At 42.8% G+C, this 23,643-nt stretch overlaps 2 protein-coding genes across 5 annotated transcripts in view; one reads left to right on the top strand and one right to left on the bottom strand.

The window, feature by feature from the left end:
- Positions 1–345, bottom strand: part of TMEM60 (transmembrane protein 60) — a 5,257-nt gene extending 4,912 nt beyond the window's left edge. Inside the window, exon 1 of the mRNA XM_021384501.1 lies at positions 214–345. The gene's annotated coding sequence lies outside the window, so the exon portion shown is untranslated. The remainder of the gene's footprint in view (positions 1–213) is intronic.
- PHTF2 (putative homeodomain transcription factor 2) overlaps positions 1–23,643 on the top strand; it is a 65,398-nt gene that overhangs the window by 420 nt on the left and 41,335 nt on the right. For 2 of the 4 annotated variants that reach the window (XM_021384499.1, XM_021384496.1), the window contains exon 2: positions 16,224–16,300. In XM_021384499.1, the coding sequence (XP_021240174.1) occupies positions 16,256–16,300 (45 nt within the window). In that variant the 5' untranslated portion in view covers positions 16,224–16,255. Of the gene's footprint in view, positions 1–5,855; positions 6,208–16,223; positions 16,301–23,643 lie in introns of those variants that run through there. The other 2 variants (XM_021384498.1, XM_021384497.1) reach the window with 2 other exon arrangements.

The raw sequence follows: 23,643 nt of genomic DNA, 5'->3' as shown, positions 1-23,643 counted from the left end.
CGGCTGCGGTGCCGGGCCCGTCCCCGTCCGGAGCCGCGTGGGGCGCGTGCCGGGCTCTTGGTTTTCCTTTCCTTCGCGAACGCTGAATTTCAGCACCCTCCCCCCAGTCCCCGAGCTCGCCTCGCTCCGTGCGCGTTACGCGCCCTCCCTTTTTTCCCTCCCTTGCCTCGTTTCTACCCTTCCCACGCTGACCCGCTGACAGCCCGCCCGCACCTCGGCTTTCCGCGCGGGATGCCGAGTGCCGGCTGCGTCCCGCCGCTCGGAGCCTCATCTCGTGCCTCGCTGCGTGGAGCGGGGGGCGGCGCTGGGGCTGTCCCGGCGCGCGGCTCCGGTGTGCGGGCTGGGCGGGCTCACGCGGCCGGGGCCGCCGCTCGGACGCGTTGCCCGTCACCCGGGGAGCAGCGCTGCTGCCTTGCCTCTCGTTCCCGGTTTGCCCGTGTCTTAATTAACCGGAGAAAGTAATTAATTGGAAAACTTGTTGAGAGTGCTTAAATTAACGTTCTGAAATTCTTTTTGGATGAAGACGCACCTTCCCGCAGAAAACCCGGCTTGTTTTACAGTTCTGGCACTCTGCTTCTCTAATAGGAATGATGTGTGTCATCAGCAATTTGCCCGCTTCCATCTTCCTGTTGATGCTGGCAGCAGCTGGCCGTGTCCGTTGTACTGGGCCCTCGCTTCAGGCAACCTGCAGAGTCTGGGATGGGGATCCCGGTGTCCTCGCCGCAGCAGTGGTCGCCGAGCGATGTGTTCCTGTGCTGCTGGGCGTACGGGGCGATTTTGTTTTGCTGGGTTGAAGGCTAGAAGTGTTCCGCGAACAAATCTCAGGGTTATAAATAGCCCTATGCATTTGGCTATTTCTGTAGCTCTCAGGGTTTTAGTGATCGTCTTTAATTTGCATCTTTCTTTGTGACTCCCTGGAAGGGATAATCCTTTCCTGAGAAGCCTTATTTCTGTCCTGCTGAGGTGTTTACAGACAGATAGACTTGTGCACATCGCACTTCTGTCATTTTTTTTTTCCCCAGAGCTCTCCCTTACTGTATTTGCAAACAGTTCTCATTTCTGAAAGCAAAGGTTGAGAGCAACGTTTGGAACTGAGGCATTTAAGGTCCCGATCCCCTTTTAAAGTGGAACGTTGGTGCAGTTGAATTTTCTGTTGCTATGTTTTAGTGCCATTGTATGTTTGTGTTCTGGATGTAAATATTATAGAGGCTAAAATAGTCTGAGTCATCTGAAAAAGAATTTGTAAACCTGGTTCATTTAATTCAGTGTTTGCAGAAGGGTTTTTTCCTCTTGCGTTGTGTGGAATGCGCCGTACAAATAAATTGCCAGCAAGTCTGAGCTCCATGGAACGTTTGGAGCATTCCAGCGGTGCTGGCCTTCTCCCAGAGCAGACTCAGCTCGCCTCGCCCTGAAAGTTTGTCCCGGTGGCATCCATCACTGCACAGTGCTGTCTCTGGGAGAGCTTGCAGGGCTGCAAGCTGTGGAGCGGGACACGGGCTATCAGGCTGGCGGTGCAGTGATGGAAGGAGCGTTCAGGAGGTTTCCACCAGGCTTTGCTTTGGCTCCTCGAGCTGAGCTATGTGGTTTCTCTTTGAGTTGGCAGGGATCACTGGGAAGCAGGGGATGTGATTTCGTTCCCAGTTCTCTAAAGCTGTGTATATCGCTCCCCATACTTTGTCCAAATATTGTGTCTTAATCCTTGTTTATAGTAGAAATTGGGAAGGAAACGGTAATATCATTTATTTTCCTTTTCTCAGGGCTCTTGTGAGTGAGAATGCTTAAACAGTCTCTGTGAGAATGCTGGAACAGTCTTTGTGGGTCTGTGAGGAAGTTCTTGTCATGATTGATACTCTACAGATTCATGACCTAACAGTTTCTGTGAACTTTGAGCTGGGCTTTCCAAGAGCACAAGACCAGTGTGATTACTTTACCAACTTTTTACATGCTCTGATAGTGATGGGACAAAGGGGAATGGTTTTAAACTGAAAGGGGAGATTTAGGTTAGATGTTAGGAGGAAATTTTTCACTCGGAAAGCGGTGAGGCCCTGGCACAGCTGCCCAGAGAAGCTGTGGGTGCCCCATCCCTGGAGGCGCCCGAGACTGGGTTGGATGGGGCCCTGGGCAGCCTGAGCTGGTGGGGGGCAGCCAGCCCATGGCTGGGGTTGGAACTGGGTGAACTTTAAGGCCCCTTCCAACCCAAGCCTTTCTGTGATACTTAAATCTTTATCAGTCTTCTCCCATTTGACTAACTTCTTCAGTCAGTCAGGTGACACAACCGGATCTCATGGTGATGAAAGATATTACCTGCACGGTGACAAATTTTTGTGAAATATTTGACAGGTGGTGGAGCAAAGCGAGATTCCCAGCAGAAGGGCAGCTACAATCGAGCCCCTTATTACTTCAGGAGAGCAGCAGCTGGCAGTGCTCCATGGCAAGCTCTGAGCCATTGCAGTGTGCTGCTTGCCCAGCCCAGTTGTTTGGGCAGCTGGTAGTGCAGGTGAGATGGGGCTGGTAGGACACCAGTCGGAAAAATGACAACAGGCTTAAATTAACTCTGCCCTCAGGGTAGCATAGGCCTGTTTTTTTTTCTCTCTCTTTTTTTTTTTTTAACATTGTTTTCTGTTTTATGAAGAAAACAACACTTTCAGGCTGCTGTTCAATGACAGCTGACCACTGCTTACTCTAAGATATGGAGCAGCACGGTAAAGAAAAAGCTTTGAATCCTTTAAATGTTGTGTTTTCTTGTTTGAGTTTCCAGTGCTGCAGTTCATAAAGGTCTGACTGGTTACAGAGGAAACTACTTGAAGAAGTCAAACTCAAATTTTTGAAAGGAATACAAATTGCTTAATAAATTGCCTATGAAGGAATCCTAATTACTATCCCTGGTTGTAATTAGGGTTATAATGCATGGCTATGTAATTTTTGGGAATACTTTCTATGTAATCATAGAATAATATAAGTTGAAAGGGATATCTGAAGTCACTTAGCTCATCTGAACTTGGAAGCAGGGTCAGCTTAAAGTCAGAGCAAATATTTGTGCGTATATACAGATACCCACTGTGTTATCAGTAAAGTTGGAAATACATATAGTGATTTTTTTTTTTTAGCTGAAGGGAGGATATGAAGAGTTTATAGAACTATTCTCTTTGTTCTTAGTTTGTGTATAAAGGGGATTTTTTTCAAACTCACTTTCAGTGGGACTGCTGCTTAAATAAGACATGTGGTGTTCAGTCTTGATTTTATTCTTGCGTCATTTGAGGTGGTCTTGGTAGATGGATTCCAGAAAGTCTGGGTGATGCACTTGCTGGATTGACTTCAAGCATTGCATTGACTTGTTTGCAAATCAGTTTGTGGTTCTTGCTCTTAAATATTAAATTGCAAGGTGGAAGGAGAAATTAAAACCATGTAGCATCAACCATGAAGTCACACACACCTTGCGTTCAGAAACTGGGCAACACCAGATGCTTTTTGGGGTTAGATGCTTAGCAGATGCCAGCCTTAAGACAGCTGAACAATGTTCTGTGTTCAGCTGCCTTAAGGGACAGTGTGTTCCCTGCTTGCCATGTTGCTTGTACTCTTTCCTTGGCATTTGCTGCAGGCCGCTGTGGGTTCCGCTAGGTAAAGTATTTATATGGCCAGCTAGATAGATCTTGGTGATCTGTTTGGATGTTGTCTCACTTTCTGGGCTGTGAGACTTTAGATTCCTTCAGCTCTGTGTATTTTTTTTCTTAGTGTTATTATGTGTTTAAATAGCTGTTTTCTTCTTGAATCTGAGTAAAGTCCTTGGCTTCAGTGACTTCCTGTGGCACTGTGCTTGTCAGTCGCATTGTGTTGCAATATAATATTTCTCTGTTAAGAGTTTGGCTTTGCTTTGCTTTAAGCTCAGAGAGAAGTTCCCTTTATTATTAGCTGCTGTTTTCTTCACTGTGTTTTCCGTGCATTTGTTAAAATCTTACTTAATTTCTAATTACTTACTTTTCTGTTCATTCTTGCCGATCTCAACGGGAGAGGTTTTAAATTGTTTAATAATTCACAGCCCTGCTCAGAGTGTCCTCCTTCCTTCCCCTAGTATTTCAATATTCATCCTCAAACAAAATACTTGCATTTCTGGTCAGGTTGCTTAACAGCAGTACTGCTGTATTTTCATTCTTCAGGGGGCTCTGTGCTCTTTTGACTGTAGTATATTGAATGGCGGAGCTCACAGAACTACCTAATTTCCTTTCCAAATTTGAGATGCCTGATTTTAAAGTGTAGTGTAAGTAGTTCACTTTTTACCCATCCTCTAATGTGCATTTCCAATACTAAATTCTGTTTATATTGCCTATTAATTGCTAAATTTGATCTATTTTCTTAAGTCTTGGTAATGTAATTGTAATTGCCATCTGGAAATATTACTACTTCACTTTTCTCCAATGCTTAACAAGTAAATTCAGTGAGCATTGCTGCACCTATTTACAGCAGCTTGAGGCTTGCAGTAACAATGTAGATCTCAATTTGCTCAATCTGAGCGCTTTGTTCTTCACAAAAATTCTCACTACCGGTCTAAAGGAGGGAGGAGGAGAGCGGAAATCATCTGAATGGGTTCAAATGATCTGCTAATGGCAAGCACTTGGTACTTGGGAACGATGCAGGTGGAGAATGGGTGAAGTTTGCTGCAGTCAGAGCTGCCTCACAATGAGCAGTGTCACTGGCCATGGCTTTTCCCAAGTCAGTAGGTCTGTGGAGCTAATTCGGGTGAAAACCAGGCTTTTATTGAGTCATGGCAGTGAGTCCCGTGAAGCTATCTGCTGTGCAATGGGCTCCAGTGCTGGTAAAAAGAAACCTGTGGAAACCCGTGACTGGGCAGAAAGATGGGCTATGGCAATTCTGATTCAGGATGGTGAAGACTCGCTAGGCCAGGATGACGTTATCCATCAGCTCTGGGACTACCTTCAGTGTCTTCAGGGAGTGATATCTGCTGCTGCAAGTTCCCTTGTCAGAGCTCAGGGAACCAGCAGGAATGTGGGGCATCTCCATTTATTCAAGCTGCTGTCAACACCTGCTGGAGCAGCTCTGGGATGGATGTCTGTGGGTCTTCCTCATAGAGGTGTAATGGTTAAATTATTTGGGAGGTGCTGGTTTTTGGGTGCTCTCATCCCGAGTGCCTTTAACTCAGTGTCTCTAGAACGAGCTCACCACCAGGACGTGTTTGTACTGGACAAGATACCTCTGCGTGACCAGAGATACGGAAGCTAGGGAAGCATCAGGAAAGCAGATTAGGAATGCTGAGTGTGGTTTTGGGATTAGGGTGCTGCTATGTGAATGAGAACTTGTGTTCCCAAGCTAGCTCCCTAGAATTTGTGTGCACTTTGCATTGGAGCTGAACAGGAGGGCTAGCAAGTGAGCTCTGTGGGATTTAAGTAGCTCCTCGGCACCTGAATAGGCAATAAATGGACCGTTTTATTCAGACTGGATGCTGCTATTAATCTCTATTATTCAATTACTCTATTGCAGTGAAGAATATTGACCTCAAAAATTTGTTCAGTTTCCTGGCGGTTTTTCAATTTGTAGCAATGTTTGCTTTTCACAAACAGCAATCTCTTTAGAAGACTTTGAGAAGTCCTCACAGAGGCTCTTTGATAGTCCATGATGCTTTATCCCTTGCTCTTGTTTATCAGTTAGACGTCCAAAAATACTGATAGTCTTAAGACGCACTCTTCATTTGCAGAAACAGGACGGATTGCCACCCCTATCAGATAGTCTTTCAGGTACAGTGGTGTTCCATTTTTAGTGATGGTATTGAGGAGCTTGCCAGATACACATGTAAGGCTTGTTACTCTGCGATTCCTTGCTCGGATCACTCCGACTTCTTAAAAAATACAGGCTCAGCATTCCCTCCTGTATTCCTGTGGAATGGTGGCTGTTACAAGAGCCTGCAGCTTTCTGACAGCTCAGCCGCTTCGTGCCTAAGCTGCTTCAGAAACTTGCTTGGTAGCTATTTGTGGAACATGATGCAAAGATGGTCATTGAGGAGTGGTTTTTCACTTCCTGACTACACTCATCGAGAAGCCACAACGCTGCTTTGCATTGCCTGGTGACAGAAAAACACTCCTTACTAAACAGCAAGTAGGTATTTCCAGTGGGTAAGATTGATTGCAGGAAATCACCGGTGTATTTGGAGACACAAGGAGGAGAACAAGAGCGCTGCGTTTTACTTCAAGGTGGCCAGTACGTTTTCGAATTGTTTTTGAGTGTTTCTTAAGAAGAATGTGTGTATTAATGAAATGATAATGCTTACAGAAATCATATTTGTTAATAAAGTTGTTTCAGTTGTAAGAGCAGATGTATGCTTGCAGTATTTCAGAGATTTCTCATTATAAGACTAAGGATATTTTTAATGGTGTATGTGTGTGTTCAGTGTTCTGTGCAAAAAACAGGAATTAAAAAATAGCAGAGCTTGACATCAACCATGTGGAGTTCTACTATTTTTTTAAAGCCTTTTTAGGGTTGTCTTGTAGATCTAGCATGCTGACAGCTATTACTACATTTGGACTGCAGTTTTGTAGCTAACATGTCTCATAAGAGGCAGAATTGTCTTGAATATAATCCTCTTTAAGGGCTTTTTTTCTCCACTTTACTGAACAGTAGAACATGTTGAAATTTTAGGAATGATTTGCTATTTAAAATACATTGCAGCAGGCTCAGAAGTCGCCGCGGGAGGTGTAGAATCCCAGATGTCTCAGTGCAGGGTCCTTCTCCACCCTTGTTGTCAACAGGGCAGCTATGAAATAGCGTCACGTTGTTTCCAGTGGAGCCATGAAAAGAAGCCAGTTATGGAACAAAGTTAGGAAACTTACACAGACCTTAAGGCTGAGAATGGAGATTCCAGAAATGGCTACAGCAGTTGCAACAACTGCACTCAATGTTCTTTTCCCAGAACTTGAAATAAATGTCAGAAATCCTGATACTCAATATTTTGCTGCTATTTCACACAGTTGTGTAATTCCCTGGTAAAACAAGCATTCCCTGGGAGACGGTTATTCCCTGTGCTATTCTGCTGCTTTTCCTTTCCAAATGCTGGAGGTTTTTAACTGTGGAAGTGAAGATGCCAAAACCAAGCCTCCTTTCCATCAGAATTCTTTCCCCCTGCTTGTCCTGTGCTATAGCTGTATCATAGAATCATAGAATGACCTGGGTTGAATAGGACCTTAAAGATCATCGAGTTTCAACCCCCCTGCTGAGTGCAGGGTTGCCAGCCACTAGACCAGGCTGCCCAGAGCCACGTCCAGCCTGGCCTTAAATGCCTCCTGGGACGGGGCATCCACAACCTCCCTGGGCAACCTGTTCCAGTGTGTTACCACCCTCTGTGTGAAAAACTTCCTCCTAATATTGTCATGGTTTTGTGATTTTTTTGTTGTCGGTATTCCACATCATAACATCATGTAAAGCACTGGCAGTTCAAGAGTTAATGTCCTGGTTTCTGCGGACTGCCTTGTTTGGGTGCTTGGTTTTCCAAAGGGGAGGGGAGGAGCTGCACTCCCCAGGGGTCTTTGTGTTGGGAGGGGGTTGGTGAAGCCGCCTGGCAGACTGGGAGTCTCTCTTTCTTCCTATGTGGCGGCGAAGCACATGGTTCCCCTGCAGCTTACGGAGTAAGAATCTCAGCTTTGAACTCTCTCTGTTTTGATTTGCTGGCCTCAATTTCGATATCATATTTAGTAAATTAACGTTCCTCCTCAGATTGGTGACGCTGTTTTGTTTTAGATCCGTCTAGGAGTTCCCTACCCTTCCCCTTTTCCCTTAGATCCGTCTAGGAGTTCCCTACCCTTCCCCTTTTCCCTTTGTTTTCCCCAGGGCGTGGGTCTGTGGCTCTCCTGCTGCATTAGCCACTGGACCGGTCTGGGCCGGCCCCTAAACCGCCGACACTTTTTTTTTCTCCTTTCTCTCTTTTCTGGGCCGGTGGGCCTGCTGCCCCCCTGTCACCGACACAGATCCATAGATAACGCCGTGACAGATATCTAACCTAAATCTCCCCTGTTCCAGTTTAAAACCATTCCCCCTTGTCTTTTCACTGTCCACCCATGTAAACAGTCATTCCCTCTTCAGTTTATATGCTCCCTTCAAGTATTGGAAGGCCACAATGAGGTCTCCCTGGAGCCTTCTCTTCTCCAAACTAAACAAGCCCAATTCCCTCAACCTTTCTTCATAGGAGTGATGCTCCAGCCCTCTGATCATCTTGCTGGCCCTCCTCTGAACTCGTTCCAAGAGCTCTGCATCTTTCCTGTGCTGGGCGCCCCAGGCCTGGACGCAGTACTCCAGATGGGGCCTCACAAGAGCCGAGTAGAGGGGGACAATCACCTCCCTCTCCCTGCTGACCACCCCTTTTTAATGCAGCCCAGGATATAGTTGGCCTTCCGGGCTGCAAGCACATGCTGCTGACTTTTGTCCAGCTTCTCAGAGTCCTTCTCCACAGGGCTGATCTTAAGGAGTTCTTCCCCCAGTTTGTATAAATACCTGGGATTGCCCTGGACCAAGTGCAGCACCTTGCATTTGGCCTTGTTGAACCTCGTTAGGTTCACACGGGCCCAGTTCTCCAGCGTGTCCAGGTCCCTCTGGATGGCTTCCCTTCCCTCCAGTGTATTGACTGCACCACTCAGCTTGATGTCATCTGCAAACTTGCTGAGGGTGCACTCGATTCCATCATCTGCGTCCTTGATGAAGATGTTGAAGAGCACTGGTCCCAAGACTGAGCTTTGGGGGACACTGCTTGTGACCAGCCTCCACCCAGATATAGAACTATTGATCACAACCCTTTGGCTGCGACCAGCCAACCAGTTCTTAACCCACTGAACAGTCCATCCTTCAAATCCATACCTCTCCAATTTGGAGAGAAGGATGTGGTGAGGAACCCTGTCAAAGGCTTTGCAAAAGTCCAGGTAGATGACATCTGTCGCCCTTCCTCTCTCCATCGATGCCGTCACTCCATCATAGAAGGCCACCAGATTGGTCAGGCAAGATCTGCTCTTGGTGAAGCCATGCTGGCTGTCTCACATCGCCTGTTTGTTTCGTATATGCCTTAGCATGGCAACGAGATAGATCTGCTCCATGATCTTCTCAGGCACAGAGATGAGGCTGACTGGCCTTTAGTTCCCTGGGTTTTCCTTTCTTCTGTTCTTAAACTTTCTGTAACTGCAATAACTTTCTGTTATGGGCGATGATAAAGGGTGTGAACTTCTAGGAAAGAATAAGCACGCGGCAGTGGAAATGGGATCAAATACTGTGGCTGTGGGCAAAATAGAGAGGCCTGAGGGATTAGTTATCTTTTTAAAACTGACACCTTACCTGAGGCACAGGCAGGTGTGGCTGTGCTGCCACATGTCTGCTCGTGTCACGATAAATGAAGTTTGTTAAGTCTGTGTTCATCAAGAGCAGGGCTTGATATGCAGCCACAAGCATGGAGCCCAATTCACATCTTAATGTTGCTGTTGTTGGCCTCATACACTCCTCAACTAAATAAACAGCAAAACTTCCCGAAAAAATATCTCGAGATGTTCAATGCTTCAATGCTTTTTTCCCAGGTTATTTTTTGGTTGGTATTTTTTTTTTTTTAGGTTACTTTTATTTTAGATGGAGTGAAAAGCAAGGCGTGAGAATTCAGTTCATGAACAATATCTCAAGAATGTTGGTATCCAAATTTAGCAGACTTGATGTTCTGTTGGGAAAGCAAGTATGTTAATTCCTTTTTGTTTACAAACTAGCCTGACCTTGGATTACAAGGCAGCGACTTGGGAGGCCTAAGCTGGCATGGCAGCAGGAGTCCTCATGTTGGCTGCTAGATATAATCCTTAGGTTAGCAGTGTCTGTTGTTGTTCTTTTTTCTTTTTTTAATTTATTTATTTTTCCTTCTTCCCTTTAGCTGGTTCAGATTCTGTTAAGGCTAGCTGAAAGCAATGTGATAACGTTTCCCCTGAAAGGTGTGACGAGTTTCTCATTTGCTTGTATACCATTTGCAATTCTGAAGTGCTGTTTCAAGGACAGTACTGCATAGATAAAGTACTTTAACAGAACACTGCGTGCATTATATCATATTTGATGTTCCTTTTAAAAAGGGAAATGTGGGCTTAATGATTTATTTGTAACGCACGTGAAAAGAATGTCATCTGAAACACTGCTTCAAGGATTTAGTCCTCTTGATGGTGGCACAACCCCGTGGATGTGTGCAGAGGAAGGAGGCTCCTGGTGAGTGCCAGTGGTGCGGCTGCATTACACTGATATTGCTGTTGGTTTGTTCCCTCCTGACATAAGAAGCTTTACAGTCAACAGTGGATGCGTACTGTGAATAAGCTGTTTGCTGGGCTTACTTAAAATAAAGCATCAAATAATGACAACAGTATGGTGGTAATGTTAACTTCTATTTTTATGTTGAACCTGGGAGGTAAAGAAAGAGTCAGGGTTTTTCCTCTTTAAATTTTCAGCTGCATACCAACAGATGTAATGTTTTATTTTTGAGTATGTGATACAAGTGTTGCTGCAGTGGTAATAGTTCAGGCTCAGACTTCACCATTCTGATTTGTTGCCTCTTCTTTAATTTTTTATACAGGAAAATCTTACTGAAATCGTGCCTGTCATTGTGAAACTGTAATATGAAGGGTCTAACATAACAGTAAGTTAGTTCTGTTAAGGAAAGCAGTCAAAACCAAGTTCTGCTGTTCTCATGGTTTTATACAGTCTTTTTTTTTTTTTTTTAAACTGCCTTCAGGTTGCTGCTCAGGGAATTTATTCCAATGAAAGAGGAAAAGTTCGTAGCATTTAAAAAACCATGTAAGACAAATGCTACGGCTGTGCAGTTATACTGCTGCTGATCTTTAGTGATCGTGAGGACTTCGTCGTTCCTATTCACAGCGAGCTGAGATGGGCCCTCAGACTTCATGGCTGGGTGGTATCCTGACCATCCAGGGTAGTGTTGTTATAAAGAGGCTTCTTGAAACAATTCTAGTATCTAAAGGGGAGCTACAGGAAAGAAGGGGACAGACTTTTTAGCAGGGTTTGTGGTGATTGGACAAGGGGAAATTGTTTCAAACTGAAAGAGGGAAGATTTAGGTTAGATAAAGGAAAACTCCTTTTACAGTAAGGGTGGTGAGGCACTGGAACAGGTTGCCCATAGAGGTGGAGGATGCTCCCTCCTTGGAGACGTTCAAGGCTGAGTAGGACCAGGCTCTGAGCAACCTGATCTAGCTGTGGTGTCCCTGCTCGTTGCAGGGGAGTTGGACTAGATGGCCTTTAAAGGTCCCTTCCAACTCAAATGATTCTAGGATTCTATTCTATGATTTAGTGATTCACAGTGTTTACAGACAAGTAAACTTTGCCACTACTTCCTTGCCCGTGTTGTACTTTCAGTGATGTTGTTTTGCTCATTGACGTTGCTTAGTCTTGTTTAGTCTTCCAAAATTTCCAAGCCGTTGTTTTGGCCTCTCCCTTTGGTATGAGGAGCACAGCTTTATTTGGAATGTCTGGGTTCATAACAGAATTCAAGTGTTCAAAATAGAATTTCTTGTCTGTGGACTGTCATTTAGAAAGGTTTGCATTTGTGTCTGAGAGGGGACTCAAAACATTTTGGTTATGAGTAAAATATCTAGTGTCTAATCCTGTGTTACACAATAAGCACTGTGTGCTGCTTGACTGAGCGTTTAAATTGCTGAAAACATCTAAATATACATTTCAGTGGCTTTTGAAAAAGTGCTTGTTTGATTGCAGGGTGTAGTGTGTACTTATTTAAAAGGAATGTGATTATGCTGTGAAATGGAAAAGGAACAGCTACAAAATCCCACCTCTGAGTAAGGATCAACAAAGCGACATAGTTGTCTGTTTTTAGTTTCAAGCAAGTAATGAATTTCATCCAGAACTGTTGCTTGTTATTAATTTTAACGGTGGGTTTGATGAAATGGTAATAAACGGCTCAGGTAAATGTTGCAGAGGTGTGACCAAGCTTATGTATTTAGATGTTCCATCTGGAGGTGGGGTGTGTCTTCAATGTTGCTCCTAAGTTTCCAACTAGTTAAGATGAAGCTAATCTTGCTGTAGCGACTCCGCTCAAGGCATGCAACTGAACGTGGTGCAGCTGAGTGTAAAAGCAGGCCCTTGCCCCACGTGCATGCATTTGACGTGCACCATGAAACAAAGAGATTCAGAGAGATTCAGATGGAGAATGAGTTAGAATAGGCAGTGCTCTGTTGTGCCTGTGTTGTGTATCAGCTGCTTTGATGTGTTCATTTTGCCCATTTGATGGATCTTAGCTCGCACAGTCTGACTTCAGGATTGATACCAGTGCAAACTGTCAGCTGAATAAAACGTTAACTTGTGGAGAACATGCAGAGTTCTGAGCTTGTTGCAGCCTCTTGCCAGAGACCTCTGTTAAAGGTCCCTTCCAGCTCAGAAGATGCTGTGATACATTTTACTTGCAGGCCAAATGTTTCAAACTAATTATGTTGTCTTCAAACAAGACAGACAAATCGTAGCCTTTTCAAGCAGAAACGTTGTCTGGAAATAATCAAATGCATTTTTTCACCTTTTATGTCAGTGTTGTATCAGAAAGTGTTGTGAACAAAGCACGTGGTATCTCCTGGTAGAGATATTTCCACTTAGGTGTTTAGCAGAGGCTGGTGAGCTGAGAATTAATCCTATGGCTTTGTGCTACTTCATGTATCTTCACGGTTGTGTACTGTGGAATTCGGTAGTGCTTTAACTAACACTGAAGTGGACTACATGAAGGACTCAATGGAGAGAGTTTTTAAAAATATGAAAACCATGTGTTATCTAATTAAACTATTTCATGACACTTGTTTTGCAGTTCTGTGATGTGATTGCAAAGGCTGCTGCCTTTCCAATGGCTCCTCCAGTTGCAGCCATATTTGATGCAGCTGGAAGTCTGGGATTCTAAAGTTAGTGCTGATTCCCCTCTGCAAGATTGCTTGGGAAGATAGTCTGTCAGCTGAGGGAAAGGCTTCCGTGCAAGTTAAACAGTTCGTTAAATTACTGCTGATAATGAGGTTCTGCAGCCTTTTTCTTCCGTGACTGTGGTGGTAGGAAGCAGGTCATGTTCTATGTAGGGGGCGGCTGCTTTAGGAGAAATGAGAAGGAATTAAAGATGTGTCCCCTGCCTTGTGAATACATCGTAGGCACAAGTGTGATCAAATTCTGTGTGTGTTGTTGGTATGCAGATTCTTCCTTGAGCAGTGGGGCTGCCTTCATTGTAGCTGTGCAAATGTGGGTCACAGTACACGTGAGGGCTGTGCATGTCAGAGGACATGATGCTGATTTGCCTGTAGTTGTGTAGCCAATAAGTTTACGGGAATGTCTGCAAACAAGAAAACAAATCCTATTTAAGCTTTGTGTGGGTGAGAAAGAAGGGTAAGCAGCTGAGGTGTAGCTGAGTCTGTTAGATAGAAGTCTGTGGCAGAAATCTTTATTGTGTGGATAAATTCTTAATCGCTGATAGTCGCTCTTAGTTGAACTTCCACTGTTACTAGAAACCCAATTACTGTTCTTGACACAAGTGATGGCTTCTAGTTCTAACTGACTTGGTGTGGCTTACATGGTGATATTAACAATGGTGGAAGAATGACACTGTTCTTCTGCTCTAAAAGCCAGCGTTGTGATAGTTCCAAAATGTGTACGTGAAGCTCTAAGCTCCTTCAGTTCTGTTTCTTTGTATTGTGTTGTAATCTTCCTTAGCATTATATAAAGGATATTGAAGATATACTGTTAAAAATCTTAAATAAAATTCTCAAAAGGTACCATACATATCTATTTAAAAAAAAACAAACACAAAAACTTGGTGAAAGATGAACATGTATTGCATTATTCTTAGAGATTCACAGGAGCTGGTATAGAATGAGTCTGTTTGTTGAAGATCAGTATTATAGTGTTTATGATGCATGTGCCAATTTAAAAATACAATCTCTCTAAAGTAGCACACAGTGTAAAACAGGGCAGAATGAACAAATAGGTGTCAATGCAGAACGGAGTTTTCCCAGGCATCTCCCCACTCGTTCCAGGAATGCTTAGGAGACGGGAGCATGGATGGGCCTTTCACCAGTGTTATTTGCAGTGTTCTTACAAAGAACTGTATGATCAGGAAAATTCATCACTACTTTTTTTCTTTTCTGTAAACTGTGTCAAGTTCTCGGTGATGTAGAATGTATCGTACTGTGTCACAAGTTACTCTAATGCTCAGGCATTTCATAAAGATTTGATTTTAATCTGTGGCATAGTTTGTTTCCATCTGCTGGACGTAATATTTTTCTCTGCCTTTCTTATCTGTGCAAATTCTATAAACAAAGTGATGCAGAGACTGGAGCACCTCTCCTACGGGGAGAGGCTGGGAGAGCCGGGGCTGTGTGGCCTGGGCCATCTCAGTGGCCACAGAGAGCTGAAGGGAGGGGGCAAAGGGTTTGGAGCCAGGATCCTTTCCGTGGTGCCCAGTGCCAGGACGGGGCCATGGGCACAAACCGCAACACCGCAGGTTCCATCTGAACCCTGGAGAGCACTTCTGGGCTGATTCATTGGGATGAATCAGTTTCTTAAACTTTCTGTAAACATAGGAAAGATTGTGATGCTCATTATTATGTGGAGCTGAACACTTGTCCCAACTCAGGAGCTGACGTTAAAACGTTCCAGGGAGTTTGGTATGCCCCACTGGCTCTTTTTTAACTGGCCTTGAGTATGGAATACTAGTTTATACATGCATAGATTTAAAGGGCATCAGCTAATTGAGTGATTGTTAAGCACAAGTACTCTGATTTTTTGGGAAATAATTTGTTTACAGTTCTTTCTTCCTTTTGCTTCACTGGCTGCTTTCTGCTTTAATTAACGGCTTGAAATATGAGCACTATGTGCATTTCACTGTTACTAATCTGTTCTTATCTTAAGTAGTCTGTGAAATATTTGGTTTTGGTTTTAATGAGAATACTTCATATGTAAACGAACTTGCATATTATTGTAAAAAATCCAGAACGGACTCTGTAAGTCTCATGTGTGCTTTCAATTGATTTTATGGAATGTCCACTATGAGAGAAAACATACAATTTATTCTCATACTCTTCCATGAAAAAGTAAAAGCAGAGCGTGGCCGAACCATGACAGGAGCGAAGGAGTGATTTGTAGGAATGTGATCATTTTAGAATCATAGAATAGAATCATAGAATTAGCTAGGTTGGAAAAGACCTACAAGATCACCTAGTCCAACCATCCACCTACCACCACTAAACCATGTCTCTCAACGCTATATCTAAACGTTTCTTGAACACCTCCAGGGACGGTGACTCCACCACCTCCCTGGGCAGCCCATTCCAGCGCCTGACCACTCTTTCAGAAAAGTAGTATTTCCTAATGTCCAGCCTAAATCTCCCCTGGTGCAACTTGAGGCCATTCCCCCTCGTCCTGCCACTAGTTACAAGAGAGAAGAGGCCGACCCCCAGCTCACCTCAACCTCCCTTCAGGTAGTTATAGAGAGCGATGAGGTCTCCCCTGAGCCTCCTCTTCTCCAGACTGAACAATCCCAGCTCCCTCAGCCGCTCCTCATCAGGCCTGTGCTCCAGACCCCTCACCAGCTTCGTCGCCCTCCTCTGAACACGCTCCAGGGCCTCAATGTCTTTCTTGCAGTGAGGGGCCCAAAACTGGACGCAGTACTCGAGGTGGGGCCTCACCAGGGCTGAGTACAGAGGGAAATTTAATTGTTTAATTCTGAAGTTTTGTAATGTTTATTTTCTTTGTACTTTTCTTTCAGTGCTAACTCTGACTGCATGTAACAAAACTTGGTAGTCATTTTCAAGGGAGAAAGTTTTTACATAGGCTGAGTTCCTCCTTATCATATCACTGTCATTTGGTTCAGTGTTTAAAAAACCCCAAAGCCTCTTCCTGTTTGTTACCACTAAAACAAGTGCGCTACTCTTCCGTAGCTTCTTCTGACTTAGCTTTAGTCTCTCTTCCTGAGTGGATCAATTTTGTAATCAGAACAGGTTTTTTTTGTGATCAGCTCTGGTTTTGTTCTCCCCAAAATACCTAATAGTTTGTATGAACTTTTCTTACGTTTTATAACGCATTTATCACTTGGCATCAGAATCCTTACGTGATGTTCTGCATTTAATGAAACTTCCCTGAGGTTCTCCTGAGATAATACAGCACAGTCTGTGTGCCACTTGTGTTACGCTGGAAAGTGGAAGTAAAGTTCTGTTTCTTTCTGTTAACAGCCTAAAATGACTGGGTGAATTCAGTGGAATAAATGGCGTCCAAAGTAACTGATGCTATAGTTTGGTACCAGAAAAAGGTAAGCTTTCTGCTTGTTTTTATGGTGACTTCAGGAAAAAAAAGTTGGTTTATTGCATTTTATGTTTAAAGTATAATAAATAGAAAGTAGTGCTGTGTTGTTGGTTGGTGTGCTATGAGAGGGAGTAAAAAACTTTTCTTCTGAAAGTAAACAACTATCTAATGACAGTACCTTGCAGGATGGAGCCGCGTTTGGTCTGGCTTCTGATTTCAGTATAACGTTGATTATTGTACTTGTGTGCAGGAGAATGCTGTTTCTGTAGTACATAACAGAATCATTGTATTGAAGTAGAAATTAAGAATTCAGACATTCTCTGTTAGTATCAAGGATCGATGTAATCCAAAGGCAAAAGAAGTTTCTGTAGAAGTCAATTAACAAAACTGAGAGTGGGGAGAAGCAAGGAAGAGAAAAAAGATCTCACTGGGAGATGTGCAGTTACAGTATCTCCTGATAGCGTACGTATTTTGTTTCATATCCATACATAGAAATATTGATGTCTGTCTGTCTTATTATTTTGTTAATTTGAAGTTATCGTATCCTCTTGACATTAATGTACCGGTTGACTTACTCAGCTAAATTGTTTTTAAGAACATGGAGAATTTTGCTGAGTTTGGAGGTAGGATTTAAGGTGTGATGAGCTTAGTCTGTTTTTCCTTACCTCTCTGTGCTTTATTAGGTTCCTGTTTTCCTTGGTCCCATGGCTTTCTTTTGGGGAGTACACGTGCTCTTAGGAGAATAATGGTGGTCTTCAAATTAGAAATTGTGGTTAACATTTATTTTAAGCAACTGTAACTTGTAGAAATCTGACAGTACTGACAATCTGACAGTGTCATGTTCTCAGCTGTGAATTAAAGGTGTGATTGGAAAAGCAGAAAAATGAATTCTGCTTACTTAATTTATACTGAATATTCAATTACGTATTAAAAATTTGAGAGTCATTCAGAATTTAATGAGAATTTTTTTGTACTTTGCACTCTCTCTCTTCCCTCATTCAAGCTTTAGAAAAGCTATTTTTGTCTACGTAAAGAAGATGATATGGGCAGATTAAAGCACAACCGACCCTCTGGGTGCTCACGAGAAGCTCGTATCTCTGTAATGGTTTGTGGAGTTGTGGATGGGAACTTTTTAATTTGTACATTTAAAAAAAGGAGTCAAAAAACATATTGCTGAATTTCTTCAATAACAAAGTTTGGAATTGCTATTATGTGGCTTTACTTCTCAGATCCGTTTACTCTTTTCAGTATGTACATAGTTGTAAATCCTTGATCATGTACTGGTTTTTCCTGTGGTAGCACGGATGCGGTACATAAAGGCAGCCATGTTCAGTGGAATTCCGTGGTGTTTTCGAACCATTTCTTGATTGCGGGTCCTTTCAGTTGTTACAGAGGTTTGTAGGGTGATTTGGTGGAAGATTTAGTGTAATGAAATTCAGTGGAGGGTCTCATGGTAGGGAAAAGTGACACATATCATAAAAATATTTAAAATAAGCTGATTTTACCCGCTTTACTCCTTCTCTCAAATGCCTTTCACACTAGTGGTAACATGCACTAGCGCTACGTTGTGTGGCTAAGTGGCCTGGCCAGGACCTCCTGCTGGGGATGCTGGCTGTCAGATCCTCCTCAGGACTCAGAGGTTTTTTCGGTGCTGATGATGAACACTCATGGACAGATGTATTATTATGCCATTCAGCTTTATATAGTAAGCGTTCATTTGATATGAGCAAGTCTCAAGTCTCTGGAAATCTTAATCAAAGTTCCTGCTCTGTTTTTTTTTGTTGTCTTTTTTTTTTCTCATTTGAAGTACATCTGTGGTCCTGCTGGACCAGGAAGAGGAATGCTGTTTGTAATTGGTGCAGCTTTCCTTTCTCTTAGTGCTAGGAATGGAGGGTCTTCTGATGAGTCACTGTGCAGTGATGGTACAGGGAGCAGAGCAGGCCTTCTGCTTTGGATGTCAGCAGCCCATTCTTCAGTTCTGCTGTTCCCAGGAGGCTGCTTCTGACAGAACACCTCACTATCAGTACAGGTCATTCTTTTAACCCTTGTTATGTTGCATTTTTCCAGTGATTGCACACACATGGTTCCACTTCGAGCATTCAGACCAACACCGGTATTTCTGCTCCAAGTCTCTGCAGGTTTTCACAAAGGTCTGCTCAGACTGAAGTTGCAAACTGCCCTTGAGGCAAAGAGTTGTGATGAGGTGTGACCACCACTACTTCATGAAAGACTGGGCTGTGTTCAGGAGAGATGCGATGTTCATGGACCAGATGTCAGTATTTTCCGTGGTGTGAACAAACCTGAATTGCAATCAGTTGCCATCAAGAAGCTTTACTTCTTTCTGAATGAGAGAGTGGAGTCTTATTTTGGGACAAATTCAGAAATGTTGCATCTGATGTAAATGTTCATGATAATTAGATTGTGATCTCTGGGTCCCAGTTTAGTGAGAGTTAGCCTGGATCAGGCTGATAATTCCTAGAAGCTTTTAACTTTTTAGTGCTGTGCGTTATCCTTTCTGAAGAAGATCTTGGAATTTTCACCCATGTCTCTGATTTTTCTCCCCCATCATTTACATGGCACAGTATTTTTTCCCCATGGATTCATTGTTTGTACTTAAGATTTCGAACTGGGAAGTGGAAGAACTGTGTTGGCGATGAGTGGGTAGCAGGCGTTTTTCTTGTCCCTCCTGATACGTTTCTATTATGTGATCACTTATGATGGCAAAATGCTGAACTCAGCTTTCAATTATAAATGTGTCACATTTGTCAGACTTGTCCCTCTTGCCTTGCTTTTTAAGTCTGCTGATTCCTCACTGCTGTAGCTGAAATTGAAAGCGGGGAGAAATCAATACTTAGCAGTAAAACTTTGTTTCTGGGTCAAGAGAGAACTAGAGTTGCAGTAATTATTGGTCAAACTAATGGCTTGCCTATATGATAAAATGAGGAAAATGAACTATGATTTTGGGGAGTTTTTTCACATAAATGAGTTGATTTATGAAAATCCTAACAAAGAACATGAGTAACATACAATATTGATAGTCAAGTATAGAGAAACAATGTACTTGAATAGGTAGACACTTACTGTGAAAAAGAAGAGATATTAAACAGATAACTTACTCCTTGTGGTTTTATTTTCAATTGTGATATATTTTTAAACTTGATTTTCTTTTACACACGATTTCCTTCTATTGAATTTCAAAGGTCTGCTGTCTCCTCAGAAGTCAGGCACTCCTGGTCTTCTGTAGTAGAAAGAGTTACGCAGTTGTGCTCTTCCAACCGCACTGGCATGCAAGTTCTCCAAAGAGCAGGCACACAAGTTTCTTTACTCGTGACTCATTCTATTGTCTGCAGTGGAGCTTCTCACAGGAGGATGATTTAGTAATGTGCTTAATCGTTTAAAGGTCAGACTTTTTATTATGTAAACTTGTTTACTGTTGTCGCAATAGAAGTAGTCTGCTTACAGTGCAGAGGAGCTCTTGATTACTGCCTTGTAAAAATGCTTGGTTAGTTCCTACTTACTTTTATTTGGATTGTAGGGTTTGTGAATACCAGTTTGTTATCGGAGAATGTAAGACCGCATGGACGTCGCTTTCCTGCGTACAGTGGTAGCTGGTGCAAGGAGTGAATGGCACAGGGCAAGAAATGTGGACATGCTGGCTGTGTGGGAAGGTCTAGAAATGAACTGCTGCCGTGCTCCTGGACATACGGAGGAGTGCCCCGCCGAGATGTTTGTGTGTCTCGGGGAGGTCAGACAGGCGTGCGCTGGCTTGCTGTCAGCACGTGGCTGTGCTGCGGGTGTAGTGGGGCTGTCTGCACTCCCTGCACGGGTCCCTGGCAGCTTCCGAGCTCAGAGGCACCTGTCTGTGCTCTGCTAAGAAGTAGCCTTAGGATTATGTGTGCGGATTTGAAGCACTGTCTCAGTGACAGTACCTGAGGTTAAAAATAATAAAATCGGTAATAACCTAAAATACTGCTTAAAACTTGAACTCTTTGCGTTCATTTATTATAATACTTTCAAGGCTTACAGATAATGGTAGATGTGCATTTTCTGCTCTGATTTCCAATTTTACAACTATGTGTTAAAACCAAGGGTATGCCAAGTAATAACCAATGGTAAACCAAGGAATTTACTGTAACAGCTTTTTGATTTTTAATGCTCACAGGAGTTTTGCTACGAAAATGGAGAGCTTTACACACATTTGTTAATAATATTGCAGGAGAGAATTAAGTTTTTCCATCTCTTGGGGATGGTTGTCAGTGAAGGCAGAATGGAACTTAATGAACCTGAATCCTACATGTAATTGCTTATCACTTAACTTTGCCAGTGCAGCTTTATGCTGCTTTGGGTGTCCTTTGGGTACCGCTGCTAAGGGGTGCAATAAAACAAATGAGATGTTTTCTCTGCCACAGTTTTAAAGGGCAAAATTAGAGCTGTAATTGCATTAAGATCTGTAATGTTTTGTGTTTTATAGCTCATTAGCCTAAGATTATACTTTCCAGCTTAATAAAGAAAGGAACAACAATTATGCCATACCCTGAAACTACTTGATTTCCCTCTTGGTACTGAATTAATGTGATGCATTGGTGACCCTGGCACCCAAACCAGTTTTTGCCAGAGGGCTTAGGTGTATGGCTGTATTACTGAGGACTTTGGATGCTGAAACTCTCAAAAAGGTCAGTCTTCAAGTGCCAAAACTTGACAAGAATTGGTGCTGACTATTTTTGAAAATGATGTCCCCCAGGGTTCAGTTTGGGGCCAGTTTGTTTAATGTTTTTATCAATGATCTTGATGAGGGGATTGAGGATTGAATGCACCCTGAATTAAGTTTGCAGATGACACCAAGTTGGATAGATGTGTCGATCTGCCAGAGGGAAGGAAAGCTCTGCAGAGGGATCTGAGCAGGCTATGCTGATGGGCAGTGTCCAATTCTATGGCATTCAGCAGGGCTATTTGCTGGGTGCTTCACTTCGGTCATAACAACCCCAGACAGAAATATGAGTGTGCAGAAGGGTGAGGGAAGTTGCCTGGCAGAAAAGGATCTGGGGGTGCTGGCTGACAGCCAGCTGAGCATGAGCCAGCAGCGTGCCCAGGTGGCCAAGAAGGCCAATGGTGTCCTGGCTTGCATCAGAAGTAGTGCGGCCAGCAAAACTGGGGAAGTGACTGTCCCTCTGTACATGGCACCGGTGAGGCTGCGCCTCACCTAATGGGTCCAGTTTGGACCGCTCACTACATGGAGGATATTGAGTTGCTGGGATGTGTTCAGAGAAGAGCGATGAAGCTATTGAATGGACTAGAAGGCAAGCGTTACGAAGAGTGGCTGAGGGAACTGGTTAGTCTGGGGAAGAGGAGGCTCATGGGAGAGGATAGAATCATGATTCCGTTATTCTGTGAAAGCACTGAGAGGAAAAATATGTATTTAACAAAGCTGCTTTCTGTGTAGTACTGAAATTGGGTACACAAGTTGTCAGCTGACCCAATAATGGGGATTACCTTCAGCATCTTGTTGCAGTGAGTCAAAATTCAAGTTAGTGGATCTTACGCAATTGATCAGAATCGCTCAAACCCACAGCGTGGCTGAACGAAGCAGTTGTGTGTTGAGCCTGGCTGCTGGCTCCTGCTTCCCGCAGACATTCACACACTTACCGAGTTAATTCGGTCAGGGAACGAATGCAGTTAAAACTGTGAGAAGCTGAAGGTATCTGTGAGAGAGATTGAGTGAGCTGCAAATCCCTCGGTAACAGCGATTCTTGAATTGTTTCATTTTGCCTTGTGAAGCTATAATTTAGCATTTTCTTTTCCTGAGAGAACTTATTTATCTCTCAACCACACACCAGGATGTGCTGGCACAAGGAAAGGATGCTGTGGGAAGTGGAAGCAATCAGGAGTAAGGGCAATGCTGTTTCAAAATTACAGTAGTAGTGATGGTAAGCTTGCTGGATTTTTGGTGGTCTTCAGGGAACAATACTAAATAACAAGACTGCCAGAGTGGTTTTCTTTGTCCAGTTATTTCTTGAGGCTGCTTTGTTTTGTGCAAATACATAATGTTTGAATAAAAGTTACTAAACTCTTCCCTATTAGCAGACAATGCTAAAGCTATTATTGTACATCTCTGGCTATGAGATGGGTATGTCTTATCTTAGCTTGTCTTGTCTACGTATCAATGATAAAAGAAATGAGGGGAAAAAAGTGCAACAGACACCTTGAAAATGGAAAAAAGTCGTGAAGAAAAAGTCTTAGTAGTAAAAAAATCAACTCCAAGAAGGATAATTACACTGCTGAACTACTAAATTATTGCGTTTACTGTAATGTGGATCAGTTAGGTAGGAATAAAAGAAGGTTTAAAGTAACTTCTACTAAACTTGTCCCGTGCATTGAGAAAATATAAAAATGTTTTGTCTGACAACCATAAATGTGTACTTCAACATAAACTTAACATGAAGCTTTTTATTTTTTAATGAATAATATTACATGCATAGAAATTATTCATATAGTCAATCTCAATACTTAAAACATTCTGTTATAGAAGTTTGTACAGTTGTTGAAAAATGTTGGACTGTAAAAACAACATGTACTAGCTAATATGCTAATACTAAGTATTTTAATAAGATGTAAAAAACTTAATTTTCTTGGTAGACAGCCTAGGAAGCAACTTCACTTTTCATTCACCAAACTCTGTATCTTCTGGGTTTTGGATTTGTAATAGTATTTTTATGTTGCTTGTAAAAATGTTTTGCAGTTTTAAGAGACAAAGCTTAGTGTGCAGATTTCATTATGGATAAACATTAAAGTTTTAAGATCCAGCAGGAAATGCAATGTATTCTTAGGATTATAATCTTCATTAGCCTTCTTTGTCATAAATTATAAATGTCTCCTGAAATATTGATTGATTCCATTAGAATCCGAAGGCTCTGTGAGTATTGGGCTACATGTTGATACCATCGCTACATTAGCTTAAAGTGAATATCAGTGTCATTCACAAAGCTCAAGTTCAGTCTTGATGCACACGTGGCCTATTGATCTGTTTATGAGAAAGACACTGGGAAGAAATAATTTGCAGTGCAGAAACCCTTAGCGTTGGGCTTTATTTGAAACCAGAATGAGCTATTTCCAATAGCTTAACTTACTTAGACAAATTGCTTTTAGTTGTTACAAAAACTGGCTGTAAAAGTGTTGAACAAATTTTTGATATACAAGGAGATGTGCTCAAATGCTTTCTGAGCTATTTGGTTGGGAAGAAGGAAGTGCAAGTGTTGCTAACCTCCTGAGTTTATTGTTGCTTTTCAAGTTGCATTACCTTCCTCTGCTCACTTGAAGTAGTACAGTTTGTAAGATCAAAGTTTAGCTTATCTT

This window comes from Numida meleagris, chromosome 1, assembly GCF_002078875.1.
Source record: "Numida meleagris isolate 19003 breed g44 Domestic line chromosome 1, NumMel1.0, whole genome shotgun sequence".
NCBI lineage: Eukaryota > Metazoa > Chordata > Aves > Galliformes > Numididae > Numida > Numida meleagris.
The sequence above is the reverse complement of the archived record's forward strand: the minus strand, read 5'-3'. Positions and strand labels throughout refer to the sequence as shown.